Source organism: Muntiacus reevesi, chromosome 2 (assembly GCF_963930625.1).
Source record: "Muntiacus reevesi chromosome 2, mMunRee1.1, whole genome shotgun sequence".
Lineage (NCBI taxonomy): Eukaryota > Metazoa > Chordata > Mammalia > Artiodactyla > Cervidae > Muntiacus > Muntiacus reevesi.
Genome location: NC_089250.1, coordinates 76,188,542 through 76,214,710, shown reverse-complemented (window position 1 = coordinate 76,214,710; position 26,169 = coordinate 76,188,542). Strand labels below are relative to the sequence as shown.

At 47.7% G+C, this 26,169-nt stretch overlaps 1 protein-coding gene across 2 annotated transcripts in view; it reads right to left on the bottom strand.

Annotated features, from left to right (window-relative positions):
* PTPN1 (protein tyrosine phosphatase non-receptor type 1) overlaps positions 1-26,169 on the bottom strand; it is a 62,505-nt gene that overhangs the window by 6,110 nt on the left and 30,226 nt on the right. Inside the window, exons 2-5 of one of the 2 annotated variants that reach the window (XM_065922168.1) lie at positions 13,898-13,988; positions 10,932-11,032; positions 8,558-8,656; positions 2,908-3,045 (exon numbers count right to left, since the gene is read on the bottom strand). In XM_065922168.1, the coding sequence (XP_065778240.1) occupies positions 2,908-3,045; positions 8,558-8,656; positions 10,932-11,032; positions 13,898-13,988 (429 nt within the window). The remainder of the gene's footprint in view (positions 1-2,907; positions 3,046-8,557; positions 8,657-10,931; positions 11,033-13,897; positions 13,989-26,169) is intronic. The other variant, XM_065922169.1, reaches the window with a different exon arrangement.

Here is a 26,169-nt window from a genome sequence, read left to right as displayed (position 1 = left end):
CTTGATGACTCTCAAAGAATCACCAGTGTGAGAACCACTAACTTCAAGTAAGCACAAAGCGCCTTTTGACCCGCCTGCCTCCACGAGTAGGCTTCGTTCCCAGATTCTCTCCTCGGGACCACGGACCCAACGGACAAGCCCTGAGCCCCGGGCTTCAACTGCAGCACTTTCGCCCCCAGGAGCCCTCGTCTCGATGCCCCGCTCCCTTCTGTGTCTTCAAGGGCCCAACTGACTTCTCTCCGTAAGTCACAGGGATGCTGCGCTGCCGCCCACAGCAGTCTTGTCGTCAGCGCCTCGGGTTTGACATGAAGGAGTGGAAACGTAGCCGCAGTGTGCGGCACCAGCTCTGGGAACTCAGGGCTTTATAAGACGATCTGCACGTCTCAGAGGACTGTCATTTTACAGAAAAAAGTTACTGACTCGGTCCCCAAAGACTGGAGGCTGCCCCGCGTAGCTCAGTCCTCAACGAACAGATGGTCAGCGAGGAGGGGTGCCGGTAAGACCAGCTGGCCTGGCCCTACCGGTGAGCGTCTACACGTTCCCGTGCCGGGCGCCTGGCTCCCAGAGCTCTCCCCACAGCCCCACTAGGCCAGCTGCTCCCATGTTCTGGATTAGAAGACTGAGGCTTGGCAGGCAGCCCTCCGCTAGGTAGGGGGACAGAAGTTTCCATCTGAACTGCCTGACTCCAGAGCCCACGTTCACAGCCTGCTGTAGGGACCCTTGAAAGTGGATCCTGATGCTTGTCCCCAACTGTGTCTCCTCGTGGCCCCATCAGCTCCCAGGGGAACCGTAAGGACGGCCTCTGGGGCTGTTTCCAGCTCTGCTCCTCTGAGACTCCACTCCCAGGGCGGACAGCGGGCTACCAGGGACGACAGTTAAACCGTGGTTCTTGCTGAGGAGAGCACTCCAGCTAAGAGCCCACAGTCACGGGGTGAGTAAGACGTGAGACAGGAGCCCCACCGGCGGCGCGGAGCCAAGGGCCACGCCGGCACCCAGGTCACCTGAAGAGCCGCTGATGGGAAACCCTGGGCCAGAGACCCGGTGACCGACAGTGCCTCTCCCCTCACTGGGCGGACGTCCGCCACGTGCCTCCTGGGCACCAGGTACCACGAGGGAGCGACTCGGCCCTGCCCTCCCAGAGCTCACGGCTCCGGTACAGCCACCCTCCCCGACCCGAGGGGGACGGAAACGCGGGAAAGGACCCGACCCCCGCGGGGAACACACGCTGGGGTCTTCCTGCAGAGCTGGAGCCAATCTGCTGGTCTCATCAGGGTAACTTCGGAAACCACACAAACAACTCCATACCTTCCTCCCTAGAAAATGACCTCCGTACGTACCTTCATGGTGTAAAGGAAATGTGTCTTCCTTTTGGCGGGGGGGGGGGGGGGGGGGGGGGCAGTTAAGAAAAGCACTTCAAAACAGACTTTAAAAAATGGAATAAGAAAACAGTCCAGAAGCAGGTTCCTTCTTTAAATTCTTAGAAAGGTGTGGGTTATCTCTGTTTACTCTCTGCCTCATACCTGCCCACCTCTTTCTCAAGGAATTCATTCCAGACGTATGCTCGAAAAGACCCACAAGTCTCAGAATAGATTTTTTTTTTCCAGAACCACATTCTGTTAGAGCAAACAGATCTCCTCCAAACCTCTCTCTGCCACCCAGACAGCACGCGCCTCTTCTGCTGGGGCCCAACCGTTTACTTCAATGAATGAAAGACATTTTCTCAAGAGTTTACCAGAAGTCATTTGTTAATGCCAGGCTCACAAGTGCTCAAAAGCATTAAAAAAAAAGTCTATCACATAATCCTTCAGGCACATTCCAACCCTCCACCAAGATTATTCCTGAAAACCGTCCGCATCAGCCCCTCCATCAGTCAGCCCGGCAGCCCGCGTGCGGCACGGCTGCTTTCCTCCAGAGCCTCGCGGTTTTCACCTCTCCTCCACTCCCAGGCACCTGTGCTAAGTTCTCCATCTTACTCCCACTATGAACCCACTCCAGGAGTCATGGCGACCACAGAGCAAAGTTGAAAGCTAAGCTTCGAGTGAAGACAAGGCCGGAGCAGCCCTGCCTGTCAGCCCGCCCGCGGCCCCTCCGGAGCCCGCGACCCCTTGCGGCGAGCTCTGGGCCTATGCTGCGCTCACCGCACACAGACCGCTGCGGGAAGCCTTCCAAAAGCCCGCACTAGGGGCAGACTGACATGCGGGGAGACACGGTGCCCTCGGCCCAGGGTCAGACAGTTTGAGGAGGCGGGCCGCAGGACTGCACAAGGCCGGGGTGCCCACGTCTGAGGGGGCCCCTGGAGCTGCCCTGAGCTCCCCTCTGCGGTCTCCGTCCCTAGTGGGGTCTCCTGGGGGGTGGGGCGCAGGCAAGCTCTGCAGCCTCCCCGAGGCCGTGTCGTCAGCGGAGCTGCTTCCAGCAGTGCCGAGAGGTGGTCCAAGGCCATCATTTAACAATAGCCGCAGCTGGTGTTATAAACTCCCCGCCACAAGACCAGGACCTCATCTAGGAACTTTACACTGACCACAAACCGGGCCTTTCTTCTCTCACTGCAGACCAGAGAGACTGTGGCGAGAAAGGCCCGCGCGCCCTGCTGGTGTTAACTCCGAGGCCGTTACGTTAGACCCTCTGCAGTTGGTCTGAGGTAAGAACCTACCCTTTCCCCTAAGAGCTGGTGTCAGCTGGGGCTGAGAGAGTTCTATGGAAAGGGAGGTACTGAGACTCGCCCCCCCAGACACTGCTGGTCACCGGGCAGGTACGCAGGTAGGCACTGCTCACCATGGTGTGAAAACTGCATCTCGCTCAGAGCTCAGAAAACCACTGGTGCTAAGTAACACCGCCGACCGGAACACCACCTCAAGCAGAGGCCGCCCCCAGGCCCGCCCCAAGCACTCAGGTGCCTGCCGCACTCACCGTGAGGTTTTCCAATTCCAGCTGTCGTACTGTGTAATAGGACTTAATGTCTTCGGAGATCAATGTCAATTTCAAATTTGTGTCTTCAAAGACCATTTCTCTCTCTTCTTTCTGGGGCCAGTACTGTGCACATTTTAACTAGGACAGAAAATAGCACCGAGTTACTGTGAGCAATGGACTGTCTTCCTACGGAGGTGTGGAGTACTGTCCATGAGCTTTAAGATAACCTCCAAACCCAGGGTTTTCTGACCTTGGAAGCTGCCATGAATGTAACCTGCCTGCCTCCTAGGGAGATGGGGAGGGGCCTGTGAATACCTAGGCCAGGGAGAGGTGGGCAGACAGGACGAGCACTCCGGGCGCAGCCACCCTGCTTATCCGCACAGAGGAGTGCTCCAGGCGTCGCAACCCCTCCGTCACCCACGAGAGGAGCCAGCCTGCACACAACGTTGTCTCTCAGAATGACTTCATGCAGCCATTTCAAAGATCATCAAAAACCTGACTGGCACCCTTGGCACAGCGCCGACCCCTTACCTTGGGGATGATAACAAGACGAGACTGTGAAAAGCTTGAGGGGTTGTGCATGCTAATTCGCTTCAGTCGTGTCCGCAAATTTTTGCGACCCCATGAATTGGAGCCCACCAGGCTCCTCTGTCCATGGGATTCTCCAGGCAAGAACACTGGAGCGGGTTGTCATGCCCTCCTGCAGGGGATCTTCCCGACCCAGGGATGGAACCCATGCCTCCTGGGGCTCCTGCACTGAAGGCGGACTCTTTACTGCTGAGCCACTGGGGAGCCCCTTGAAGGCTGTAACCAAACACAAACCAGGATCCAGAAGGCTTGAGAGGGGTCCTCCAAGGCTGGGGATCACCTCCTGCCCCATCCCACCCTTTTATTCTGGTCTGGTTCAGTTCAGAAAAGCCCTTTTGATGTTCGAGTTTAAAAATCCCAGGAACTACTTGATAGTCTTGATTTAAATGTAGCTCATTAACATTTTCCTTAAAGCAAGCAAACTCCCAAAGACTTCGTTTCATTTAGAGGTCAAGAAAGAAAATTTGGGTCAAATTCAGTGGCAATGCTCAGTGTGAGCAGAGTTTCTACACCAGACATTTCTGGACAAAACTGGCAGGTAGACGGGGAGAAGCTGCCAGGTCCATAAGCCAGAAGAACTGACACATCCCCAGACAGGGGCCCTCAGAGGCAGTATGACTTCCATCAAATGAAGTATCAGTGCGTGTCAACAGCTCTCTGGGAAACAGTACAAGTTCAAGACACTTACAATTCAACACGCACTGACTCAGAGGAGCCAGGAGGCTCTTGAAGAGCCTGAAGACAGAACAACAAATGCCCATTGATCCTGCTTTAATGAAAACCAAAGCCACAGAAAAAAGGGAGGGAAACAAATCAAGAAACACCACATTGTGAGGCCACCAAAGCATCCAACTTTATGGTCCCCAAACAGAAGGCCAGTTAAGGTTTTCTAAAGAGACTGGACATGGAAGTTTTGGACAGTTTCAGCCATGTCATCTCCCTGCACCGGTGTGCATGTGTGCGTGCTAAGTCGCTTCAGTTTTGTCCGAGACTCCACCACCCTATGGACCATAGCCCGCCAGGCTCCTCTGTCCATGGGGATTCTCCAGGCAAGAATACTGGAGTGGGCTGCCATACCCTCCTCCAGAGATCTTCCTGACCTAGAGATCAAACTTGCGCCTCTTAAGTCTCCTGTACTGGCAGGCGGGTTCTTTACCACTAGTGCCTCCTGGGAAGCCCAGCTGCCAAAACGAACCCCTGGACCAGACCCCAGCTGTCAGCACTGAAGTGATCCTGCCACTCAGGACACAGGCGCACTGTGGGCGTGGCACGCTCACGACCACAGGCTCAGCCACGGAGCACGAGGCAGGCGCGAGCAGGACTCCAGAGGACGTTTAACGGAGGCATTCATTCCTACACTGCAAATAATCAGACCCGTGTCATGCCTTGAGACACCAGAACCAAAGAAACCACCTTGGTAGGCCCAGAGCCACGAGTGCTGGAGTTGGCACCCAAGGCAGCAAGCAGACAGAGAGCGAAGCAAAGAAGCAGAAATGCAGAACGGCCAGCTGCTCTCAGAGAAAGGCCCATGTTTTCATGTCTCATGGGCAGGAGAGGCAAGTCTTTTAAATCTCATCTCCACACAGCAAGCACTCCCTTTCAAAGGTGAATATAAAGCCTCACAAATCTCTGCTATCTGGATAAAGACCAAGACTCTGGAACTTCATCGCTGAGGAATTTTGGCACACACTGAGTGTCAATCAACCAATACTTATTTAAAAATAGGAGTTCTTCAAACAGCTCAGGCGTCTCTAGCAACATGCCAGTCTGCTCTGTGTCACTTCCTGTAGAAGTTTTTTGCTGTAAACACATAAAACAGAACAGAACAGAAGCGGCACAAGATCACTATTTCCTGTGATCCTATTAAGCTGACACACAGGGACCGGAAAAGGAGATTATTTTGTTGGAAAGCAGTCCTCTGCTGAGTTAAACTGGAGGCATGTCCTGAGTGGCAGCAAACAGCCACGGGCCAGCACCAGAGCGGGCACCTGTCAGAGATGCTGTCACCACCAGGACGGTGGTGTGAGAGTTCTCGGCTTCTTCTAAAACAGCGAGGGCATGTTGAGAGAAGTCCATAAGTCATCTGAGGTGACCTTCTGATGGGTGATCTGGCTGAAAGAACGATGAACACGGAGAACTAAAAGTGGAGTGTGAGAGAGACGGACAAAGCCTAAAGTACCCGTGATACACAACCCAGGGTCTTGAGGCTGAAAGCCCTTGAAATCAAACAGCATCTCTAGTAGGGACTTCAGGAGAGAGATTCGGGTGACGCTTCTGGTTGACTATGGCCTGGCTTACTCCCCCTGACTAGACAATATGCATGCCTGGCCCCTGCACACACATGCACGCTAGCTTGTCATGTCTTAAATGCAACTTCTACATGAGATGGAGGAGAACTTCAGGCACCTGGACGACCCTGGTCTAACACACACAATCATTTTCTGCACAACTGTCTTCCAGGACATATCAGGTCCCAGAAGGGCAACAGGGAGCTCTTCCGAAATACTCGAGAGGGACCACTGGTCACTATCTGGTGGAAGAAACCAGAAAACAAACGTGCATCACATGGAGACACTCTGCAAGCTGGTTTAACCACCGGCTGCAGTGGAGAAAGTATGATTAGATCAGTCGAGCAAACAAGACACTGCAATTTCTCGTTATTTCCCCTGGTCAGCTCTGATGGGGGCGATAATGGATAACGCTGATCTGAATTTAAAATGTTTATCCCAACGAAGGTTTAAGAACCATAAACCATACACTGCCTTCCATGCCAATTTGCATGTCCAAGTGACCGAGGGTAAAAAGAAGAGGTACAGCAGAAAACAGGGACTACGCCACATTACCACAGTAAACTACATATAACAACCCCGTTTTTTTTTTTTTTAAACGGCCGGCACAGCAGTCCAAGGGGCCAGGACCCCACAGTGGATCTGTGGTCTGCTTATGCTCAGCCTTGGGTGGGGGAGCACCAGCGGCAGGGCCTGCGGAGGAGCACGCGGCCTCAAGGCCTGGACACCCTTCCTGGTGTCCTGTGACAGCAGCAGCTGGAGCAAACCACGTGCAGACAGGGAAGAGGTTTCACCTGGACTTTCAGTGACAAACAAAAGGCAAACGCTACCTTCTCTGACGGGCTCTGAGTCAGTCAGTCTTGATTTAAAAGGCTCAACCCTCCACACAATGACAGAGTCGCCACTGCGGGCAAGTCTGCATCCCCGGGGGCGCTGGGCAGCATCTGGGGATGCTTCTAAAGGCTTCGGCCGAGGGCAAGGCGCTCCCAGCGGCTGGTGGGGGAGACCAGCGATGCCCCGAGGCACAGGCTGTCCCCTGCCCCTCAGCAGAGCGCGACCCGGCCGGCCGGCAGCAGTACCAGGGCTGGGAGACCCCGACGCTCCTCTGCGCTCAGCACTGCACCGGCCACCACAGTTCGCTTTCCCTTGTGGAGAGCCTGTATGGCAGGAACCTGATGTTTCGTTTCAAAGTTGCTGACAAGAAAGGTGCCGGATGAGGGCTCACCTCACGTTTGCAACTTTGTGTTTTACTGATCAAGCCACTGCAGAGAAAATTAAAGAACCACTTTCACTGAAGACTTTCTCAGACAAAACGCACTGCTGTAGCAGCTGAACATTCAGGTAAAACGAATATTCAGGTAAGTGCTTTATCTGCTTCTGTAGAGCGAACGAATCCTTTCTTTTCAGAAAAGGAGGCAGAAGCAAAAATACGATTTTAAACATGAACTGTCCTAAAAGGGCTGTTTGCTGTCACCAAGCCCCGTCCTTTCTGGGGAGAGAGGGCCGAGTCTGCGTGGCGAGTGTGTTAGCCCTTCAGGTTTTCACCGCTCAAGCTTCCTTTGACGTGTTACTGCTTCACACTTGTACTTTTCCCGAGGCCCACGACAGTCCCTTCTCCAGAGGCGGGCGTCTCTGGAGCATTCGCGTCCTTCTGGAAGCCAGGCCAGCGGTGTCTCCGCTGAGCCCGAGCATGGTGCCAGCGCCTGTCCGGCCTGGGCTCCCCTTCCCACTGGTCCCCACGCTCCTCGGCTCCCTTCCCCTGGGTCCTCCGACTCGGAGGCTGTGGAGCCCCGCGGCTGGCAGTGGGCATCGGGGAGGAGGACGGGGCACCTACGCCCTGCGGCAAAGACCACACTGTGCCCCCAGGCGTGAGGGGAGGTCAGCACACCTACACGGACCTGCGGGAAGTCACACGTGCCTGTGAGGGGGTGAGTGTGATTTGGGTCATTAGTCCAGACAAGGGGCAAGAAACTTTAAAAAGAGTTTTTAAAATGAAATACAAGTCTGTTCTGGCTGGAGTCAGGTGATGAAGGGAGGGAGTGGGGCCCAGGCCACCGAGGGCCCAGCTGTACCCGGTCCAGCAGTCACACGGCATTTACCATAGGAGCAGTGGGAGCCCCAGAAAGGTTTCAGCTGGCAAGAGGTGTGGGAGACCTGGTTTAGAAAGATCGCTCTGGATGCAGGGGGCAGAAGAGACTGAGGAGAGGCAGGAGGTGGCCTGAACAAATGGGTTCATGCTGCAAAGTACTCGGAAGAGAGGCCCACACATCCTGAAGGGAAGCGCACGCGGACACTGTCCCTGTGAAAGGAGTGGCCAGGGGCCCAGAGTTTGCGAATCTGACGGGGCTGAATCTGCGTTCAGCTGCGCCCACCGCTTGGCTGTGCAAAGGGACACTTTACCAGAGAAAGCAGGCACGATCAAGACACAGCAGGAACTTGCTTTTCAAAGTGGAACTCTGTTGTACCGCTGCAGGAGGCCAGCAGAGCAGCACTGGGAGCACGGGGGAGAGGAAAGTGGGACTCACACACCACATCTGGGGAGGCCGGCTGCCGGGGTTGGGTGGAGACCAGGGCAAGGGCCGTTTGACCTTTCTCCCCTTTAAACTCATCTGTTTATCTGACTTGTTTACAGTAAACATGTGATTACGCACTGCTGCTTTGGATTTTTCTAACAGAAATAAAAAGCAACCTGAGGAAATGAGCAGAAAAGCGTCGCCCTCATGGACGGGCACCCGCGCGGGCAGTGACGTGAAGACCGGGCAACGGGGACTCACCGATCCTTTCTCCATCACTCTGTTGAGCATGACGACGCCCCTGCTCTTCTGCTCCCACACCATCTCCCAGAAGTGACCGCAGGTGTTGGGTAAAGGGCCCTGCAAACACAATTCACAGCGTGTGCGTCTTACAGACAAACCCGTCCCGGCGCGAGCTTGATGTCGGCGCTGAGTGGACGACAGCACCCTCAGGTAGCGTGGCGACTGGGGCTGAGATCAGGACCCGCCTCTCCCTGCCTAGTGGTCAGTAACCACAGTTTTATTTTCTACCATGCAGCGAAAGGTCATTTCATATCTCAGAGCTGGTTCAGAGCCAAGTGATAGAGGAGCGAAAACATTGATTCTGCTTTCTGATTTGGGCTGGCCGGAGCAAGAGAGCCAGAGATCTCTGTGCCAGGCCGGTGGGACGGCGAGCGGGACGGCGAGCACCACGGCCGGCTGCAGGTGAGCAGTGGCACGGGGAAGGGTCCCATCTGCGTGCCCTCGGACAGCGCACCCTGCCTGTCTTCCCGCGGCGTCTCCACCCAGCTCACTAGTCATTAGGGCACCTACTCACAGGGCTGTGGAGACGGTCACAGACTTACTGCGCCTTTCCACAGGACCCGGAACACAGTAAACACCCAAAGAAGTGTGAGCTGTTATTATTCCTATTAACGGCTAACCCTCATCCTTGGAGCACGGAACCTGAGATGAGACACACAGACAGTCGGGGGTGGGCAAGGGCTGCGGCGTCTCTGGGCCCCACAGCCGGAGTTCTCGTTATGGCCCCAAACATCACTCCAGTCCAGAACGGGTCTGAGCGACTAAAGTCATGGACAGACATGGACAGACACTGAACAGCCAGTACTTGAAGGTGGGAGTGAAGGTCACTATCCCTGACATTATTCTCTATGGGTTTAAAAAATGAGACGAGAGCCTTGTGTTATTTGCATACTGAACGACATTTAAACACTGGGCACAGTGATCTTGGTTTTGTGGCATGGAAATGCTTTCAGTCCCACCGTCCAGGGGCGCAACTTTGGGTCCAGGCTGCTTGAACCCCTTCCATATGTCTCAGGGCAGAGGGAGACCATGTCAGCAAGCAGTTGGACACATCTGGGGCACAATCTGATGGACAGATGGAACTTCAGACGTGCCAAACAACTGTGAGGACGTGGGGGCGGGGAGGACAGCGGGGTAAAAGTTTTTACGGTGATTTCCTAATGCGCGTTTGACTTTATATACCCTATCCTTGCATTGGGCTTGCTGACCCCAGACCAAAGTTGAATGGCTGAAATCAGGAAGTAAGAAACTTGACTTCATCTAAAAGAGAAGTTCCCAAAAAGCCACAACCTCTTCCCACCAGCTGGCCACCAAGGTCTCCCTGCCCCTCACCCCAACCCCAGAAGGGCTGGGAGGACCACGGGCTGAGGGCCTGGGGACTGACTTTCCGTACAGTGACTACGGGGGTGTCGGGCCGGCTCTGGTCATGTGTGGGGAGGAACCCGGACGGGACAAAAGGGACAGTCAAGAAGGGCCACCAGGAAAATGCCCCGCCCCAAAGCAGACTGTGTTCCCTGTGCTTCCTAGCTTCAGTGTCACTTTAGTCTCCAAGTATTAGACAGAGTTATGATGTTAACAGTCACCCCAAGACCCGAAGCTTACATAAGCCTGAGAAACTGACATGGAAAGAGAGAAGAGAAAATCAGGATTTAAACAGAGAGAGAGAGATTTAGACTGTGTGAATCAGTGTACCACTAACAGATGAAGACTTGAGAAAATCAGTTAAAAGAGACCCCTTCACCCCCTTCCCCAGACTCCCGTGGTCTTTGGGTCATATACCAGTGTTTCACAAAAGGCCAATTATGAAACCACTGCTGTGATTTCTTTTTCCATAAAGATGCCAAAAAGCAATGGGAGTTTCAGGTGATTTTGCATGCTTCTCCACATAATCTACCTCACCCCTCCACCCCCCCAAAAATGAGGACCATGCAGAGGAATTGTCAAAGGCCGTCTGGATAAAGATTTCTGGTCTATTACTAACCCTCTCCAAGTCCATAAGCAGCCCTGATGCCCTGAGGCAAACACTTAGAGACTCGAAACGGGTACCGTCCTCTCTGTCTACAGCCTCTGTCAACAAACTAGACGGACAACCCTGGCACTTCACTGCTGCTGTCTACAAACCCAGGAGTGCCATACTTCCCAGAAAAGATTCACGTCATGATCAGACTGAGTCTCTGAAGGAAGACTTTTCCCTTCCGTGTTGCTGCTTTGGGTTAGAAACCTGATCTAAAAGATGTGGGAAACTTTATCTGAGGCGTGGATTACGGCACTGTCACTCTCAGGCTGTGCAAAGAGGCAAAAACCATTACAGAAAAATTCAGACTCTGTTTACCTGGGTGAGAATGTAACTCCTTTGGGCTTCTTCCATCTTTATCAAACTAGCATTGATATAGTCGTTATCTTCTTGATGAAGTTTAATCCGACTGTGGTCAACTGAAAGGCAAGCCAGAACGCAAGGTTAATCCGGGGGGACTTAAGTGCCTGCAGAGGCGATGAGCCCTACGGGGAAAGCAGAGAAGGCGAGTGAGGCGCTCAGGGCATTCACACTGGGTGAGTCCAAACTGTTTTGAGATTAAATTAGTGTCTCCAATAATGGGAACAACTAGTACTTTCAGAAGGTTTTTGAAAGTATCTGAAACTTAATACAAAATAGTAACAGAAACAAATTACACTAAAACAGAGATTAACTCCTGTTTGGGAAATCTGTTTCTAGGCTTTATTGTTTTATAAAAATTTATTACTGTCCTCACACCTCAGAAGACTGGGGGTGGGGGGGGGGGAAACGGGACACCAAGAAATCTATTCTCTCAGGCCTAAAATATACCTTTATGAGTGAAAAATGCAATGGCTTTGATCTTTAAAAGGGAACAAAATCCACCAATATTCCACCCAGTCCCTGAAGCTCAAGTGGGTACAATGAACCAAGTTGGTAAGATTTACGATCATGTCTCAGCCTCACCTGTGCCTAATGCTTCCAAAATTAAATGGCTGAAGTATACAACAGTGTGAAAATTCATACCTCGAATTCCTTGATACAAGGTTGTCTTTAAAAAAGTTCAAGTATAACATAAATGTCACAATCAAAGACATTTAAAAGAGAGTTTAACAGGAAAACATAGACTCTGAATTCAAAACACAACACTGAAAATACATTAAAAGTAACTTTCGGAATAGCTTTTAGAAATACACTTGCGTTTGGTCTGCCCCAGATTACTAAAAAAGCACAACCACTTCTTTTCCTCTTTACCACAATTTTGTCACAAAAGTCCTATTTTCCCGAGAGCAACTTTCTTTATCTTGCCAGGGCCTTTAACAAGCACAGGTGGGTGTTTTTATTTCTGGTAACACAAGGGATGGTAAACTCAGTGATGACCCATAAATAGTTCTCCCCTTGCCCAGCAAGAAAGGAAAACTTAACGGGGATAAGCAGTTAGGGGCTTTCTATTCAAAAGCATTCCAAAGAGATGTTTTAGTAAATTAGCCATTGTCTGGGATAATGTTTCTCATCATAGAGGGTCAGGATACACTGAAATACTTGGGTGATACTGAAACAGGTCATGGAGATGAGAGGTCTCACAGCACCGGGTGGTGACCGTGGGCAGACAACTTATCTTCTGAGTGTTGAGTATGTCACCTGCCAAATGGAAGGTAACAGGATCACCTTCTACCTTGAAACATTCTCCCCATTTCCTTCATAACTTTAAAAGCAAACTACCTTCTCTAGTGAAGAGTGGAGGGTAGGGGAGAAAAATGCAAGGAGTTAAGACTGGTTAAAAAGTTTGGGAATTGTATCCCTGGAAGAATATTTCAAATGCTGTTTTTTTCTCTATAAAGCTGATTTACAGAATTATTTAGATGAATACTGATTGAAAACACAGAAAAGAAATATGAAAGATAATATTGTTGCCTGATTCAGAGTGAGGACAGCAAAGGCTACAGACCGAGGGCTCGGTGGGCACCGTGTGTACGGTGTGAACTGTGATGGTGATTCCAGCGCAGGGCAGCTGGCCAGGGCCTCATGGCAGAATTCCCTGAGAAGGGGCCATGAGTATTATTTTTAAATAAAATCTATGTGGGGCCATAGCCTAGAAGTGCTAAATCCTGTGTCACCTGACCAAGGCCTGCACAGTGGATGCTCCTGGCAGGCACTTCAGTTCCTGACCGTCTCAACCACAGCCAACACGGAGTGAGACACAGGGCTACATGCTGATGCGACCTGACTTCAGCGTGCGCCCAGTCCTGAGATCCCTGTGACTCCTGTGTGGCTGAAGATCAGAGAGGGCAACCCGCCTGCGGCCGCCTGCTCACAGGAGCAGAAAGCCATGGCATCCGTTGGAGGCAGACTGCTCAGCGCCAGCCCAGGTCTGATTCACTCCTCTCCCAGGGACTGGGCGCTGCACCACCCGGCAGGATGCCGGGATGCCGGCCACGGGAGCTCCACCGCAGCGGGCTTCGGCGGGGTAGGCCTGCCCCGGGGCCTGGCGGCATCATCACGTCCCCGCAGAGGGCACCGCTGTGGAGCTGCCGCAGCCACGGGCCCCCGCTGCTGGGCGACGCCGCGGGGAGCTGAGTCCCAACGCTCTCTGTGACCCAGAGGAGGCGGTGAGGCTCCTGTTCTCCCCTCCGCCCCACTTTCTCTCACTTTACACAGATTCTGACACACTCATTCACTTTCGAGGTGTCAGCGGACTGAGAGTCCAGTACTCATCAGCGGACTGAGAGTCCAGTACTCAGAAGGCAGCGGCGGCTGCCAGCGGGCACACTGCGAGCTAATGGCAGGAAAGAGCCAGAGAAACAGTGATGGGGGAGGGGTGGGGTGGGGGAGAGGTGAGGTCAGAGAGCAGAGCCGACCGCGTCTCCAGCTGAGGTGGCGGGTGAGTGCCTCCCCTACCCCCGCCCCCCCATGCCAGTGCAGGGCATCGCTACCGGTCAGTACAATGCTTGGGGCCTAACAGTACTGTCGCTGAGTCACCCAGAAGGGGTTATATTATGCCTGCCATTGCACACACTCAGCTGGTAGGAAAATGATTCATCCTTATTTTAATGTCAAAGCTAAGAGAAGTGCTTTGAACTTTGCTGAATTTTCTAGAAACCGAAAACTTAGCCCTTCTCCATGGGAGGGAAAGTGCACCATCACTCTAAGTCTCTAGCACCTTTATCATAGGAAACAACCAAGTCATCAACCTTGACTGCTATTGATTTATTACCAGACCCCGGGGCTAAAGGAGTCTGAGAGGCCTGCAGTCTTGGAGGAGCCAGCTGGATGGGAGCAGGTAGCTGTGGTGTGTGAATACTTACAGGGACTGACGTCTCTGTACCTGTTTCGGTTTTTGTTCTTAGGAAGCTTGGCCACTCTGCATGGGAAGTCACTGGCTTCATGTCGGATATCCTACAAAATAAGAGATAAAGAGTTCTCTCTTGAAATCTCTGGCACCAGGAGTCCAGCTGACTGCGTGCAGGCCACGTGCCAAGCACTGAGGAAGACGCGGCGCAGAAACAAACATCAAAGGGAACTGGGGAGTGTGGGAAAGGCAAGGTGCTAATTCAGAGGCATGTCCAAGGTCATGGGAGGAAGACAGAAGGACAACCACGTGCCACGGGTGGGAGAAGTGGCATGGGGCTGGGAGCTGGAATGACACGGAAGAGGGCAAGGAGACGGAAACGGGGCGGAGTACTCAGCAACACCCAGCACCGCAGAGGCACGGGGGTTGGAGTACACAGGTGGGTGGAGATCAGATCCTGGAGAGACTTCTGTGTCAGGCCTGGGAATTCCATCTGCAACCTCTTGTAAAGCTACAGTTTATCACGAGCAGATAAAATGCCCTTTTCTGCCAAACAACTATCCAAACACTTTCCCGTATGTGTGTGCGCACTCGCATGCACATACACGATCAGTCATGTTCAACTCTTTGCAGCCCCATGAACTGTAGCCTGCCAGGTTCCTCTGTCCATGGGATTTTGCAGGCAAAAATACTGGAGTGCGTTACCATTTCCTGCTTCAGTGGATCTTTCCAACCCAGGGATCAAACCTGCATCTCTAAAGTATCCTGCACTGGCAGGTGGATTCTCTACCACTAGCACTACCTGGGAAACCCCGAATGCTTTCCTAGCGGATGGTAAACAAATCCCATTAAATCAAACTGTCAGAAAGAGCAAGTGCCTGGACTCACAGAAGACTGCAGCGTGTATCCTGCTAGACAGACCACACACCTCATGCTGCTCTCCATCACCACCATAACCGCACGGGGAGGTCTCCTCTCACACCTGTCTTACTAGTGCTTTCAGAAAAGACACGCTCACCCAGCAGTGTGCACATGTGCTCAATGCCGCTGACCTGCGCACCTGAAAACGGCTATGATGCTAGATTTATGCTATGTGTGTTTTACCACAACTTAGAAAAAAAAGGACAAGCCCGCGGGGAGAGAACAGGAGCTCGGACAACAGTAGCACAGCTCTGGAAGACGCAACCAGAGTGACGGGCAGCTGGCAGGTGGGAGGAGGCTCGGTCACAGCGGTGGTGGGGACGGCAGAGCGCCGGCCTGACTTCCACCACAGAACCCTCCAGAAGGGCAGGAAGCCTGCTTCTGGAACGAGGGGTGGGATTCTCCGCAGGGAGGGGCGGGGCGGGGCTGGACGAGAGGAGTTGCATCTCCACCCCCACCTCCCCTCTCCTGCTGCTGGGGGCCTGCCGCCTCACACCTCTGCTGAAATCTGAAATATGAATCGGGGCAGAGCACCATCCAGGTGATACAAGCAAACAAGAGGAAAGACCAAAAGATACCATCATGAGGGTAAGCAAATAACAGCCCACCTGCACCCAGAGGCCTGAGGCAGATGTGTGCTGACCAGCCCCGTGCACCTGCTGGGAGCCTGCAGTAGACCCTGGAAGACCCCCGTCTTCATCACGCGCAGACCACCGAGTAAGAGACGGCAGAGGAAGAAAGGCTCTAGTGTGAAAGAGATTTAAAGGAAAAACAAAACAGGGGAAAAACAAGCCCCTTGGAGGAAATAAAGTGCAGAGAAACAAAAGCTTTAAAATATATTTATCATTAATATACTAAGATAAGATCCTGTATTCATTGTATTCATGGATTAAGAACAGGATGTTGGATAAAAACTTGAAAGCAAGATGGCAGAAATGATAAGCTTAACTGAAGAGTCAGGAGATAAAGGTAGAAGAAACTCTGCCTTTCTAGAAGGCAAAGCCTAAATAAATAACAATGGAAAATGAAGCAGAATAAAATACAAGGAAAGAAAACACTAAAAAATAGTTAAGGAAATCTACCAGACACATCAAGTGCTCAGCAAGTGATAAAAACAGACCCACACTGGAGCACAGTAACGTGCAGGTCCAGGATCTCGCCAACAAAGAGAAGATTCTGTAAGTTTCCAGGAAGAAACACAGTTCACTTTCAAAAGGTAAGGGGATCTGAATGGCTTCAGATTTTGCAAAAACACTGAAAGCTGAATGACAATTAAGCAATGCCTTCAAAATTCTGAAGAAAAATGATGTCTAACCTAGAATTCTATACACAGCCCCAATAATCGTCACACAAGAGGGAACGAGAGAAACGGCTCAGATCTACAGGGTCTCAGAAAGCCCACCACCTCTGCTCCCTTTTCTCAGCGATCACTGGAGTTTCCACCCGAGTGAAGGAAAAAACCAAGGAAGAGAAAGATGTAAGATACCCAGGGGAAAAACAAACGAACAAAAAAGGATCCAGCACAAGGGCAAAGGCACAGGAAACTTCCATGCAGGCTGCGGCAGGGGAGGCCCCAGGAGGACAGCTACGCAGCAGCCCCAGGAGGTGAGCGGCTGGACCGGCCAGAGTGACTCAAGAGATGGACATGCCGACAGCATGCCTCTGCCCACCATGGCTGAGCAAAACCACCAGAGGGGAATGAGAATACCTGCAGTCCAGAAAACAGGGACGCCACCTGAGAAGCAAAGCAAAGCAGTCTCAAGATGGTCGCCATGCGGCAGTCTTCAGAGCCAGCGACCAGACAGGGGGACGGAAGCGTCCAGGAGGGAGGCCTCCTCCGATCCGAGCTGCAGCCGCGGAGCCACCCAACCTGCTCTAACACAGTACCCATGAGCCCCCCGAGACGTGGCGAGTCCGAAAAGAGAGGCTGTGCAAGTGCAGAAAACACACAACGGGTTTTGATAACTTAGTACTAAGAAAAGAAAGAAAAATATCTCAAATACGTCAAACATTGACTACTGGTTGAAATGACATTGTGAACATGTCGGATTAAGCAAACTATACTATTACTTTCATCTGTTTCCTTTTACCTTTCTTGCTGCGTGCTAGGTCATCTCAGTCATGTCTGACTCTTTGCGACCCCATGGACTGTAGCTTGCCAAGCTCCTCTGTCCGTGGGATTCTCCAGGCAAGAATACTGGATTGCCATGCCCTTCTCCAGGGGATCTTCCTGACCCAGGGATCGAACCCATGTCTCCTATGTCTTTCATTAGCGCCACCTGGGAAGCCCCTTCTTACTGCAGCTACTAGAAAAAGCAGAACTACATAGATGGCTGGTACAGTATTTCTACTGGATAGTGCTAACTGAACTTATGGAAAATTGTTGTGAGAGGTTCTCAGAAGGTACGAGAAGAGTTAACAACAGGCAGGGGCTTCCCTAGTGACTCAGGCAGAAAGGAAACTATGCAAATGAAGAAAAGGCAATTAATAACTACAAGAAAATCTATTAAAAAGGAAAGCATGACAGTACAACACTATCTGTGACTATGTGCTAGGCAAACAATGTAAATAATGAATATGGCTTTCACCAAAAAGTCTAACATACTGGGAGAACGGAGGAGGGGAAGCAAAGAGAGATAGCAGAAGGGATGGCTGTTTAAGAAAACGACGTAACTCACTGAAGATCTAAACCAATGAATCCAAGGATAAACATTTTCCTTAAAAACTGGAAATAAATACAAGCTCGAAGCAGGTTCAAAGAGTTCAAAAGTCATTCATAAAGAGAAAGACTGGGAATGGGGCGATGTGGGCAGCAAATAACTGGATTATAAGACCACCGTGGTACTATTTAACTTCTTAAACCATGTATACATTCACCTTGGATTTAAAGAGAAAGTCCACTTTCTGCTATTCTACTTACTTAAAAGAAAAACCTACAAAATGGCAAGGTTTTTGACTCATACGAGAGACTAGACAGCAATTTAAAAGTATGGTAATATATTATAAACCCACTTGAGATTAAACAAATTAATCTAGTAGGAATGTACCCATGACATCTTTTATGGCTGAGATTAAGCTTTCAGGGAAATGCTACACAGCACAGAAAAATGACTTGAAGGGAAAAAAATTTTTTTTCAAATTTCTTACTCTAGTTGTTATTTGGAAGTGTTCACCAATAGGTACAAATTTGCCTTATGACATGAAACAATCTTGAGCAGTCCAGCTGGTATGGCTGAAAGAAAATGGAAGAAACAGTTGATATGAATAACTGAAAAAAATATTCATTCTGAGGAAATAAGGGCCAAAATAACAACAGTGTGCGACTGATTTTATGCAACCGGAGGATTTATTAATCTGTACTTTTTGGTTGAAGAGAGCACACCGAAATTTGGAGACAGCTAATAAAAATATTGGGAAATAGAAGCTATGCACACAATACTTTTAAAAGAAGAGTTTAAAATTAAGGTAGACTCAAAGAGTTAAATGAACAGATCTTAAATATGTAGTTCAGTTAGTTTTTCTAACCAATTTCTTTTTGTTTCCTGATTTATTTTTTCCCCCAAATTTCTTACTTTTTATTTTGTACTGGGGTGTATCCAATTAACAATGCCCTGACAGTTTCAGGTGAATGGAGAAGGGACTCAGCCACACACAGACATGTATTCATTCTCCTCCAAACCCCCCTCCCATCCAGGCTGCCACATAACATTAAGCAGAGCTACATGTGCTATACAATAGGTCCCTGTTGTCTAACCAATTTTGAGGTATAATTTACAAATAATAAAACAAACCCGGTTTAAGTGTTTCTCTATTTCAGAATTGCATATGAGAAATATATGCAGGTTTTAAATACAAGAGTTTACATTTCACTCAGTAAAATAAAATGCCAGGATTATAGTATTAATATTGAGGAGTGATAAAAGCACCTTTAAAACTAAAAGTTAACTACCAATAGTGTTTAGAAAAAAGTAGAACAACTGTACCACTAAATGTGACAGAACTACAGCAAAACAAGATTTCTGCATTCTAAAAGTGTATCAAAGGTAAGTCAACTTTCTAGCAGTTGAAGAAAAGCAGATCACTGACTAATGATCAAGTTTAAGGAGACTGCCATCACAAGTATACGGTATCCCTAGATCTTTTATTACTCTGACCAAAGATTAAATAATCCACTGAAGTATGTGAAATAGCCACACAGAGAAAATAAAACAGAATACAGGCATTAAAGCTGATGATGATTAGATGACTGTTGGGTAAATTTAGGAGCCAAGCCAAAAATGAAATAGTAAACTTGCCATGAAACATAGTCTCAGAAGCATCCCCTAAAAAAATCCCCATTCAACATTTCAAGCACCATTCAAAGTGCACCTCACCATTTCAGGGATGAGATCACATTGAATGAGAAATTTTAACAGTGAAAGGACCTATACCAACAAACAGACAACCTACCTGTCTCCTTCCCTCGGATGGCGCTTCACCGGCTTTTCTGGGGCCCATTTCCTATTCTTAGTATAGCTTTCAGAAGTGTGACGGAAGAAAGCATCACGTGTAACAGACATCAAACGTGCATGCTCTCCTAGAGAATACATCTGATGATGTGCGGCCAAAGGAGGGCTCATATTCAGTCACAGCTTACTGGTGAGTGGTTTAAATTACACCGTGTCATTTCATATAGGCACTGGGTACCCAAAATGATCTGACTCATTTCTACAGTGAATCATTTTCATGGGAGAAAAAAAAAAAAAAGCAAGTTCTTTTAAAATTATGACTGGGCTGGGTTAGAAAGTTGGGATAAAGATGCCTGATAAAATTTAAACAAAACATCTGAACTGAAAATCAATCTTAACAGGCAAGGAAGAGCAGAAACCATCATTACTTGAAAAATTTCTGAAGCTAGTTCTGATTCCCCATCCTTCCACACTCACTTAACAAGATGACTGATGACCTCCAGTGAGCTCCTCATAAAGCTCTGGGAACAGAATGAATTAGGGCCCAGAGTCAATTGGTTTCTCTATTTACAGGAAAGCTCATTATCCATTATTCAAATAGCTCCCAAATCCAATTAGGCAAAAGTCAAACATGGGATAAAGCTGATAATGATTTACGTTGAGAGTTCTAATTTTTAAAAACACATAGGCATAAAAGCCAGGCTTGCAGAAATATTCTAATGTTTACAGCACTTTGTTAAGTGAAACCTAGAGATTTTAGTTTGAACATCCTTCTCTTTTCAGTCCCACAACAGGGGGAATGTCTCTGGCCCCACTGTAAAATGCATTACTTCTCTTACAACTATCCAACAGCGATGAGGTGGAGCCAGTGTCTCATGAAAGCTGGGAGTCTGCTGGGAAGGTCCTAGACTCTCAACCCTCCTAGTACCAGCCCGGGCCCAGAGTGGGCATTCAACCTAATTCTAATGACTGAAATTAAGGAATGGTTCTAAAGGCGCTCAAAGAGTCCTAACTCTATACCAGTCTGCTTCATATTATGGAATAGAAATGTTCTTGAAAGGGAATGTGTTTAAGCAAATGTCTGTTCCACTCCTGCTTTTCAATAATAACAACAGTTATTATTATTATTACTATTTTGCTTTGCAACTGAGTCACACAGCCTCTCGACAAGATAGTACTAAAAGAGCTACTAAAACACGAATTCAAAGCGAAAATGGTTATTTTCAGATGATTTAGACAGCCATCTGTTTTTAAATGTCTGAGGGAAGAAAAAACCCCAGTGGTATCTTGTACTTGCTATAATTGCAGCAAACTGCAACTCCCGTAGCATCTTCAACATCGTCTATGCTCCCCACACCCTCTTTTTACACAAGGTTGCCTAATTTGTTCTAGCTGTTACCTAGTACTTTAAGGAAGCTACTGGCTCTCAGAAATAGAGCTAGATCAAAGGGAAATACAGAAGTACAGTAAACGCAATAATTTAAAATAATATGTGAACATACAGGGCATACATTTCCTGGAACTCTTGCAAGTAGTCACCACTGAATAGGAAGATATATATAGAAGGGGGGGGCGGTGGCTAGACTAGAATTTTAGCAACCAAATCTTCAAGTAATGTTTGTGTTGAACAAACTCTGTTACTCATAAATCGCATTATAAATGAGAATATAAAATTACTCTATAGGTCCTTGGCTAAGAGGAGACCCTGCCTTGGGCCCACCAGTGTAATAAACTGCACTCCACTAAAATAAAATAAAGTAAAATAAAATTACTGTATAGTAAAGCATACTGAGAAATACACAAATTATCAAAATCAGAAATTCAACATCTTTCAAGCTGAAAGCAATGCTGTATTCTTTGTCTATACTAGTTAATGGAACAATATAATTTACTACAAAAATCTTTGTTGTTGTTTAGTCGCTAAGTCATCACTAAGTCATGTTCAATTCTTTGCCACCCCATGGAATGCAGCACACCAGGCTTCCCTGTTCTTCACTATGTCCCAGAGTTTGCTCAAATTCATGTCCAATGAGTCAATGATGCTATCTAACCATCGAATCCTCTGCCACCCCTTTCTCCTTTTGCCTTCAGTCTTTCCCAGCATCAGGGTCTTTCCCAGGGAGTCAGCTCTTCACATCAGGTGGCCAAAGTATTGGAGCTTCAGCTTCAGCCCTTCCAATAAAACTTAGGAAACTATTATATTTATCCATTTATATAATCAATATGCCAGAAGTCATAGTCAATACTGCTAAACTGTAAGATAATCTACAATGCTTAGATAATACAGAGTTTAAAATTTAGTTAACTAGTAGCAAGCTTGCTTTGGTTTAAAGTTTAAAATGATTATGTACTGAATAGAAAAAGATGCTGAAAAGTAAACCAAGGACCTCAGAATCTAATGTGGTAAGCTGAAAGAGAGGAAGGAGAAATGAACACAACTGGCCTGCATTTAAAAGACAGCAAGATCTACAAAGATCATCCTTGCCAGAGCTTGCGGAAATGTTGGGTCATCTTGTCCACTGGTTGGGGGTGAGGTTCAAAGATAATGGAGTTACAAATCACTTCCAGAACAATTATGTGCATTTGGAAAATGACATGGAAAAAAGCATAATCAAATTGTTTTACAAATTCCCCACAAATGAGAAGATGAGGGCAGGCATGGGAAGTGTGGAGTACCCACCACAAAGTCGGCAAGGGGAACCGGGGAACCAACCAGTGGAGGTGGTGGGGCTGATTTCAGCTCTGAACACAAAGTGAGGGTCGATTAAACATAGAGAAAAACACAGTGGCACAGCTAGGCTCAAAAACAAAGCAAGAACAAATGAAAAAATCAGACCTCCCACTCAAAATCATCTGTAAGCACAATAACAAAAAAAGAAAAACACACACCACCACAAAAGACTAGCTCCAAAAAAGATAATCAACTAGAGAAATAACTATTTGACATGAAATTTACTGTTAGCTTGTCAGGCACTTTAAAGATAAATATATTTGAGATCAGGGATAAATAAAGAAATCGTGTATAAAAAAGATGTTACATATACAACTAGAAAGGAATAAATGAAGCCACAGTAAGCAGATAGCGAAGAATAAATGAGAAATCTTGAAATGAAATTGACAACCACTGAAATTTAAGCAACAACAGACCTTAACAGATGAAGATAAACTCTCCACAGAACACAAAGGTTGGGTACTTTAGAAGCCAGTCCAGAGGAACACGGATGGGGAGACAGGAGACGCCAAGGGTGGAGTGGCCCCAGCACACCCCTGCAGTAAGAGTCAGCGCCCACACGCCAGGGTCAGAGTAGAGCTGCGGAGTATTAAGGGGAAAAAAAAATCTTCAAAGTAAATTATATTATCTTTTTGACACTTAATATAATGTTAACATTATCATTTACTTTATTTTTAACAACTCTATGGTTACACAGTCAAATAGTTAACAAAGAAATATAAAAATTGTGTTTTCAAGGGTCACTGACTTTAAACCTTATTTTTACAATCCTTAAAATATCTGGTTTTTGTTGCTTTTTAACATCACTTACGTTTTCTGTTAAATGTCATAAATTTCTCCTTGGGCAGAAATCAATAGGCAGAAAATGAATCAGACTTACAGTAACTGATGTCAATGAAACATATTGGAACAAGCATTTTTTTTTTTTTTGAATGCTGAGAACCACAAAACCATTCCTGTAAGAGAACAGTCTAAAAAACTGAATCCACTTTCACTTCTGTTTTGTTTACCCTCTGCTTTCCATAAGGCCAGTTTAAGTGTCCAGGCCCTGGGGTTCTGGCACCTTGCCGAGGACAGTGGCACAGCTGACTAAGGACACAAGCAGCCGGCAGACATCTGAGAGTGGAAGGCTCACACCTTCTTTGCAGGGAACCAGACTCCCAGCCACCAGCTTCCTCCTCCACGGTCACTCTCCCAAGAGGGACCTGAGGAACCCACACAGTACGCCTCCTCTGAAATAGCTGAGAACCATATTTATGAAACTGATGGCATTCTATGGATAATCTAGGAGTGTGAAGGGAGGGAAACAGAATGTCAAAATGAAACCAGCTTTGGTTAAGAATTTGTTTAATATTTCAAGAGTAGTACAAGATTCTCTTACCATAACCAAAGAAAAGGCTTTTGTACTCTTGTTACCAACCAAGTGAGTTTTCTAAATATCTTCTAGATGTAAATGTACTTTTCTACAAACCATTTGGGGATTAGAGATGATGAAGGAAGATGCGCCTGATGCTCAAAAGCATTCTAAAGTGATAGTTCTTTAGCAAAGCCACAAAAGTAAAATGACAATTCGGGGAAGAGAGGAAGCGGTGACCAAGCTCTTTGCAAGAACTGTGCACATGTGGATTAAGGAAGCAAAGTATAGATTCAATGTCTGAATCTCTTTAATTCATCCAAATATTTGTTTAGCACTGACGACGTGGAAAGCAGTAAGGACAGGAGGGTGACCAAGGCGGCAAAGTCCTGCCCCTGTGGACCCTGTGCCCCAGGGGGGACGACGGCCAGACAAACACCCGCGAGGCTGTCACACAGAACTCACTCAGACAGGCCCACGACTGCTCATCAGGGACCAAAAGCAAAGCTGAAGGACCAGAGCTCCGAGCAGGCGCGTGCTCTACCTACACCCCTCCCCAACACCAAGGATCTGATCCCTCCTGGAGAAGCCCCGCCCTCCATCCGCACGTGCGTTCCCTTTTGCTTCCTCCTGGGGATTAGGGTGAGGGTTCTAGCCCTGAACAGCGGCGCCTGGGAACAAAGACGGGCAGCAGGCGCCACGCGTAAAAGCACACGCGCCGTACACTGTGGGTAAATTAAGGACAACCTGACCTATGCGCAGGCCATTTCTGCAAACAACCCAATGTTAATGGTGTCTTTTGATGAAGAGAAGTTCTTCATGTCAACACAGTTCAATTTATTAATCTTTTCCTTTATTGTTTAGTTTTATTGTTAGTGGGGAATCTTGTTTAAGAAACGGTTTTCCCATAGGCAAAACACTCTCCGACATAAACCACAGCAGGATCCTCTATGACCCACCTCCCAGAATATTGGAAATAAAAGCAAAAATAAACAAATGGGATCTAATTAAAATTAAAAGCTTCTGCACAACAAAGGAAACTATAAGCCAAGTGAAAAGACAACCTTCAGAATGGGAGAAAATAATAGCAAATGAAGCAACGGGTAAAGAATTAATCTTAAAAATATACAAGCAACTCCTGCAGTTCAATTCCAGAAAAATAAAAGACCTAATCAAAAAGTAGGACAAAGAACTAAACAGGCATTTCTCCAAAGAAGACATACAGATGGCTAACAAACACATGCAAAGATGCTCAACATCACTATCACTCATCATCAGAGAAATGCAAATCAAAACCACAGTGAGGTACCCTTACATGCCAGTCAGAATGGCTGCTATCCAAAAGTCTACAAGCAATAAATGCTGGAGAGGGTGTGGAGAAAAGGGAACCCTCTTACACTGTTGGTGGGAATGCAAACTAGTACAGCCAGTATGGAGACAGTGTGGAGATTCCTTAAAAAACTGAAAATAGAACTACCATATGACCCAGCAATCCCGCTGCTGGGCATACACACCAAGGAAACCAGATCTGAAAGAGACACGTGCACCCCGATGTTCATCGCGGCACTGTTTATAATAGCCAGGACATGGAAGCAGCCTAGATGCCCATCCGCAGACGAATGGATAAGAAAGTTGTGGTACATATACACAATGGACTATTACTCAGCCATTAAAAAGAATACATTTGAATCAGTTCTACTGAGGTGGATGAAACTGGAGCCTATTATACAGAGTGAAGTAAGCCAGAAAGAAAAACATCAATACAGTATACTAACGCATATATACGGAATTTAGAAAGATGGTAATGATAACCCTGTATGTGAGACAGCAAGAGAGACACAGATGTACAGAACAGTCGTTTGGCCCATGCATGATACAGGGTGCTCGGGCTGGTGCCCTGGGATGACCCAGAGGGATGGGATGCGGAGGGAGGTGGGGGGGGCGGTTCAGGATGGGGAACACATGTGCACCTGTGGTGGATTCATGTCCATGTATGGCAAAACCAATACAATGTTGTAAAGTAAAATAAATAAATAATTGGGAAAAAAACACAGTTTTCCATCTCAAGTTTATATACACACTCACCTACATTATTTTTGAAAGTTTAAAGAAAAATGTTTCCCATATATTTTCACTTATATCTTGGTATGCCTCAAAACGCTGGAATAAAACATACAGATGACAGAATGCCACGTCTGTCCCTTCTAACAGCTGCTTTTGTGCACAGGAAGCACTCCTTTAACTTTACCAACAGGCACTCAACGTCTGGTGAAGGAGGTACAATGGAATGGATGTCTGTCTTTGTCCACCGGTCCTGGAGAACATAAGCATTTTTCTTACTCATGTAAGCTCTTTACATATTTTAAAGCCATCAATTCTTTGTCTGTGCTGGAAACCACTTTTCCAACTTATTTGTTTGCACATTTAAAGTTAATTTCCCCTACATAAAAATTTTTTTAAGTGTGGAAGGATGATCGTAAAACGTCATTACAACAATAGAGCTGCCACTTGGGAGAATGATTAAGAGATTTTTTATTTTCTATTGTTTTCCGATGGCTTTCTACAGCACATATGCATTACCTAAGTAATAAAAAGTTTTAAAGTAGTTCTAAATTTTTAAGTATTCAAACCCTATTGACCTTTTCCTCTGCGATTTCCTTTATTGCTTCATTATAATGGTAGAAAGTCGTCATCTTCTTCAGTATGTAATAACACTTCAGAAAAAAAAAGAATTTTAATCCATCTGGTTTATTTTCCTCCTACAGTTTTCAACTATACCCATTCTATTGCCTTTAAATCTCAAACTATGCAAAGATTAGGTGTTTCCTCTCCTT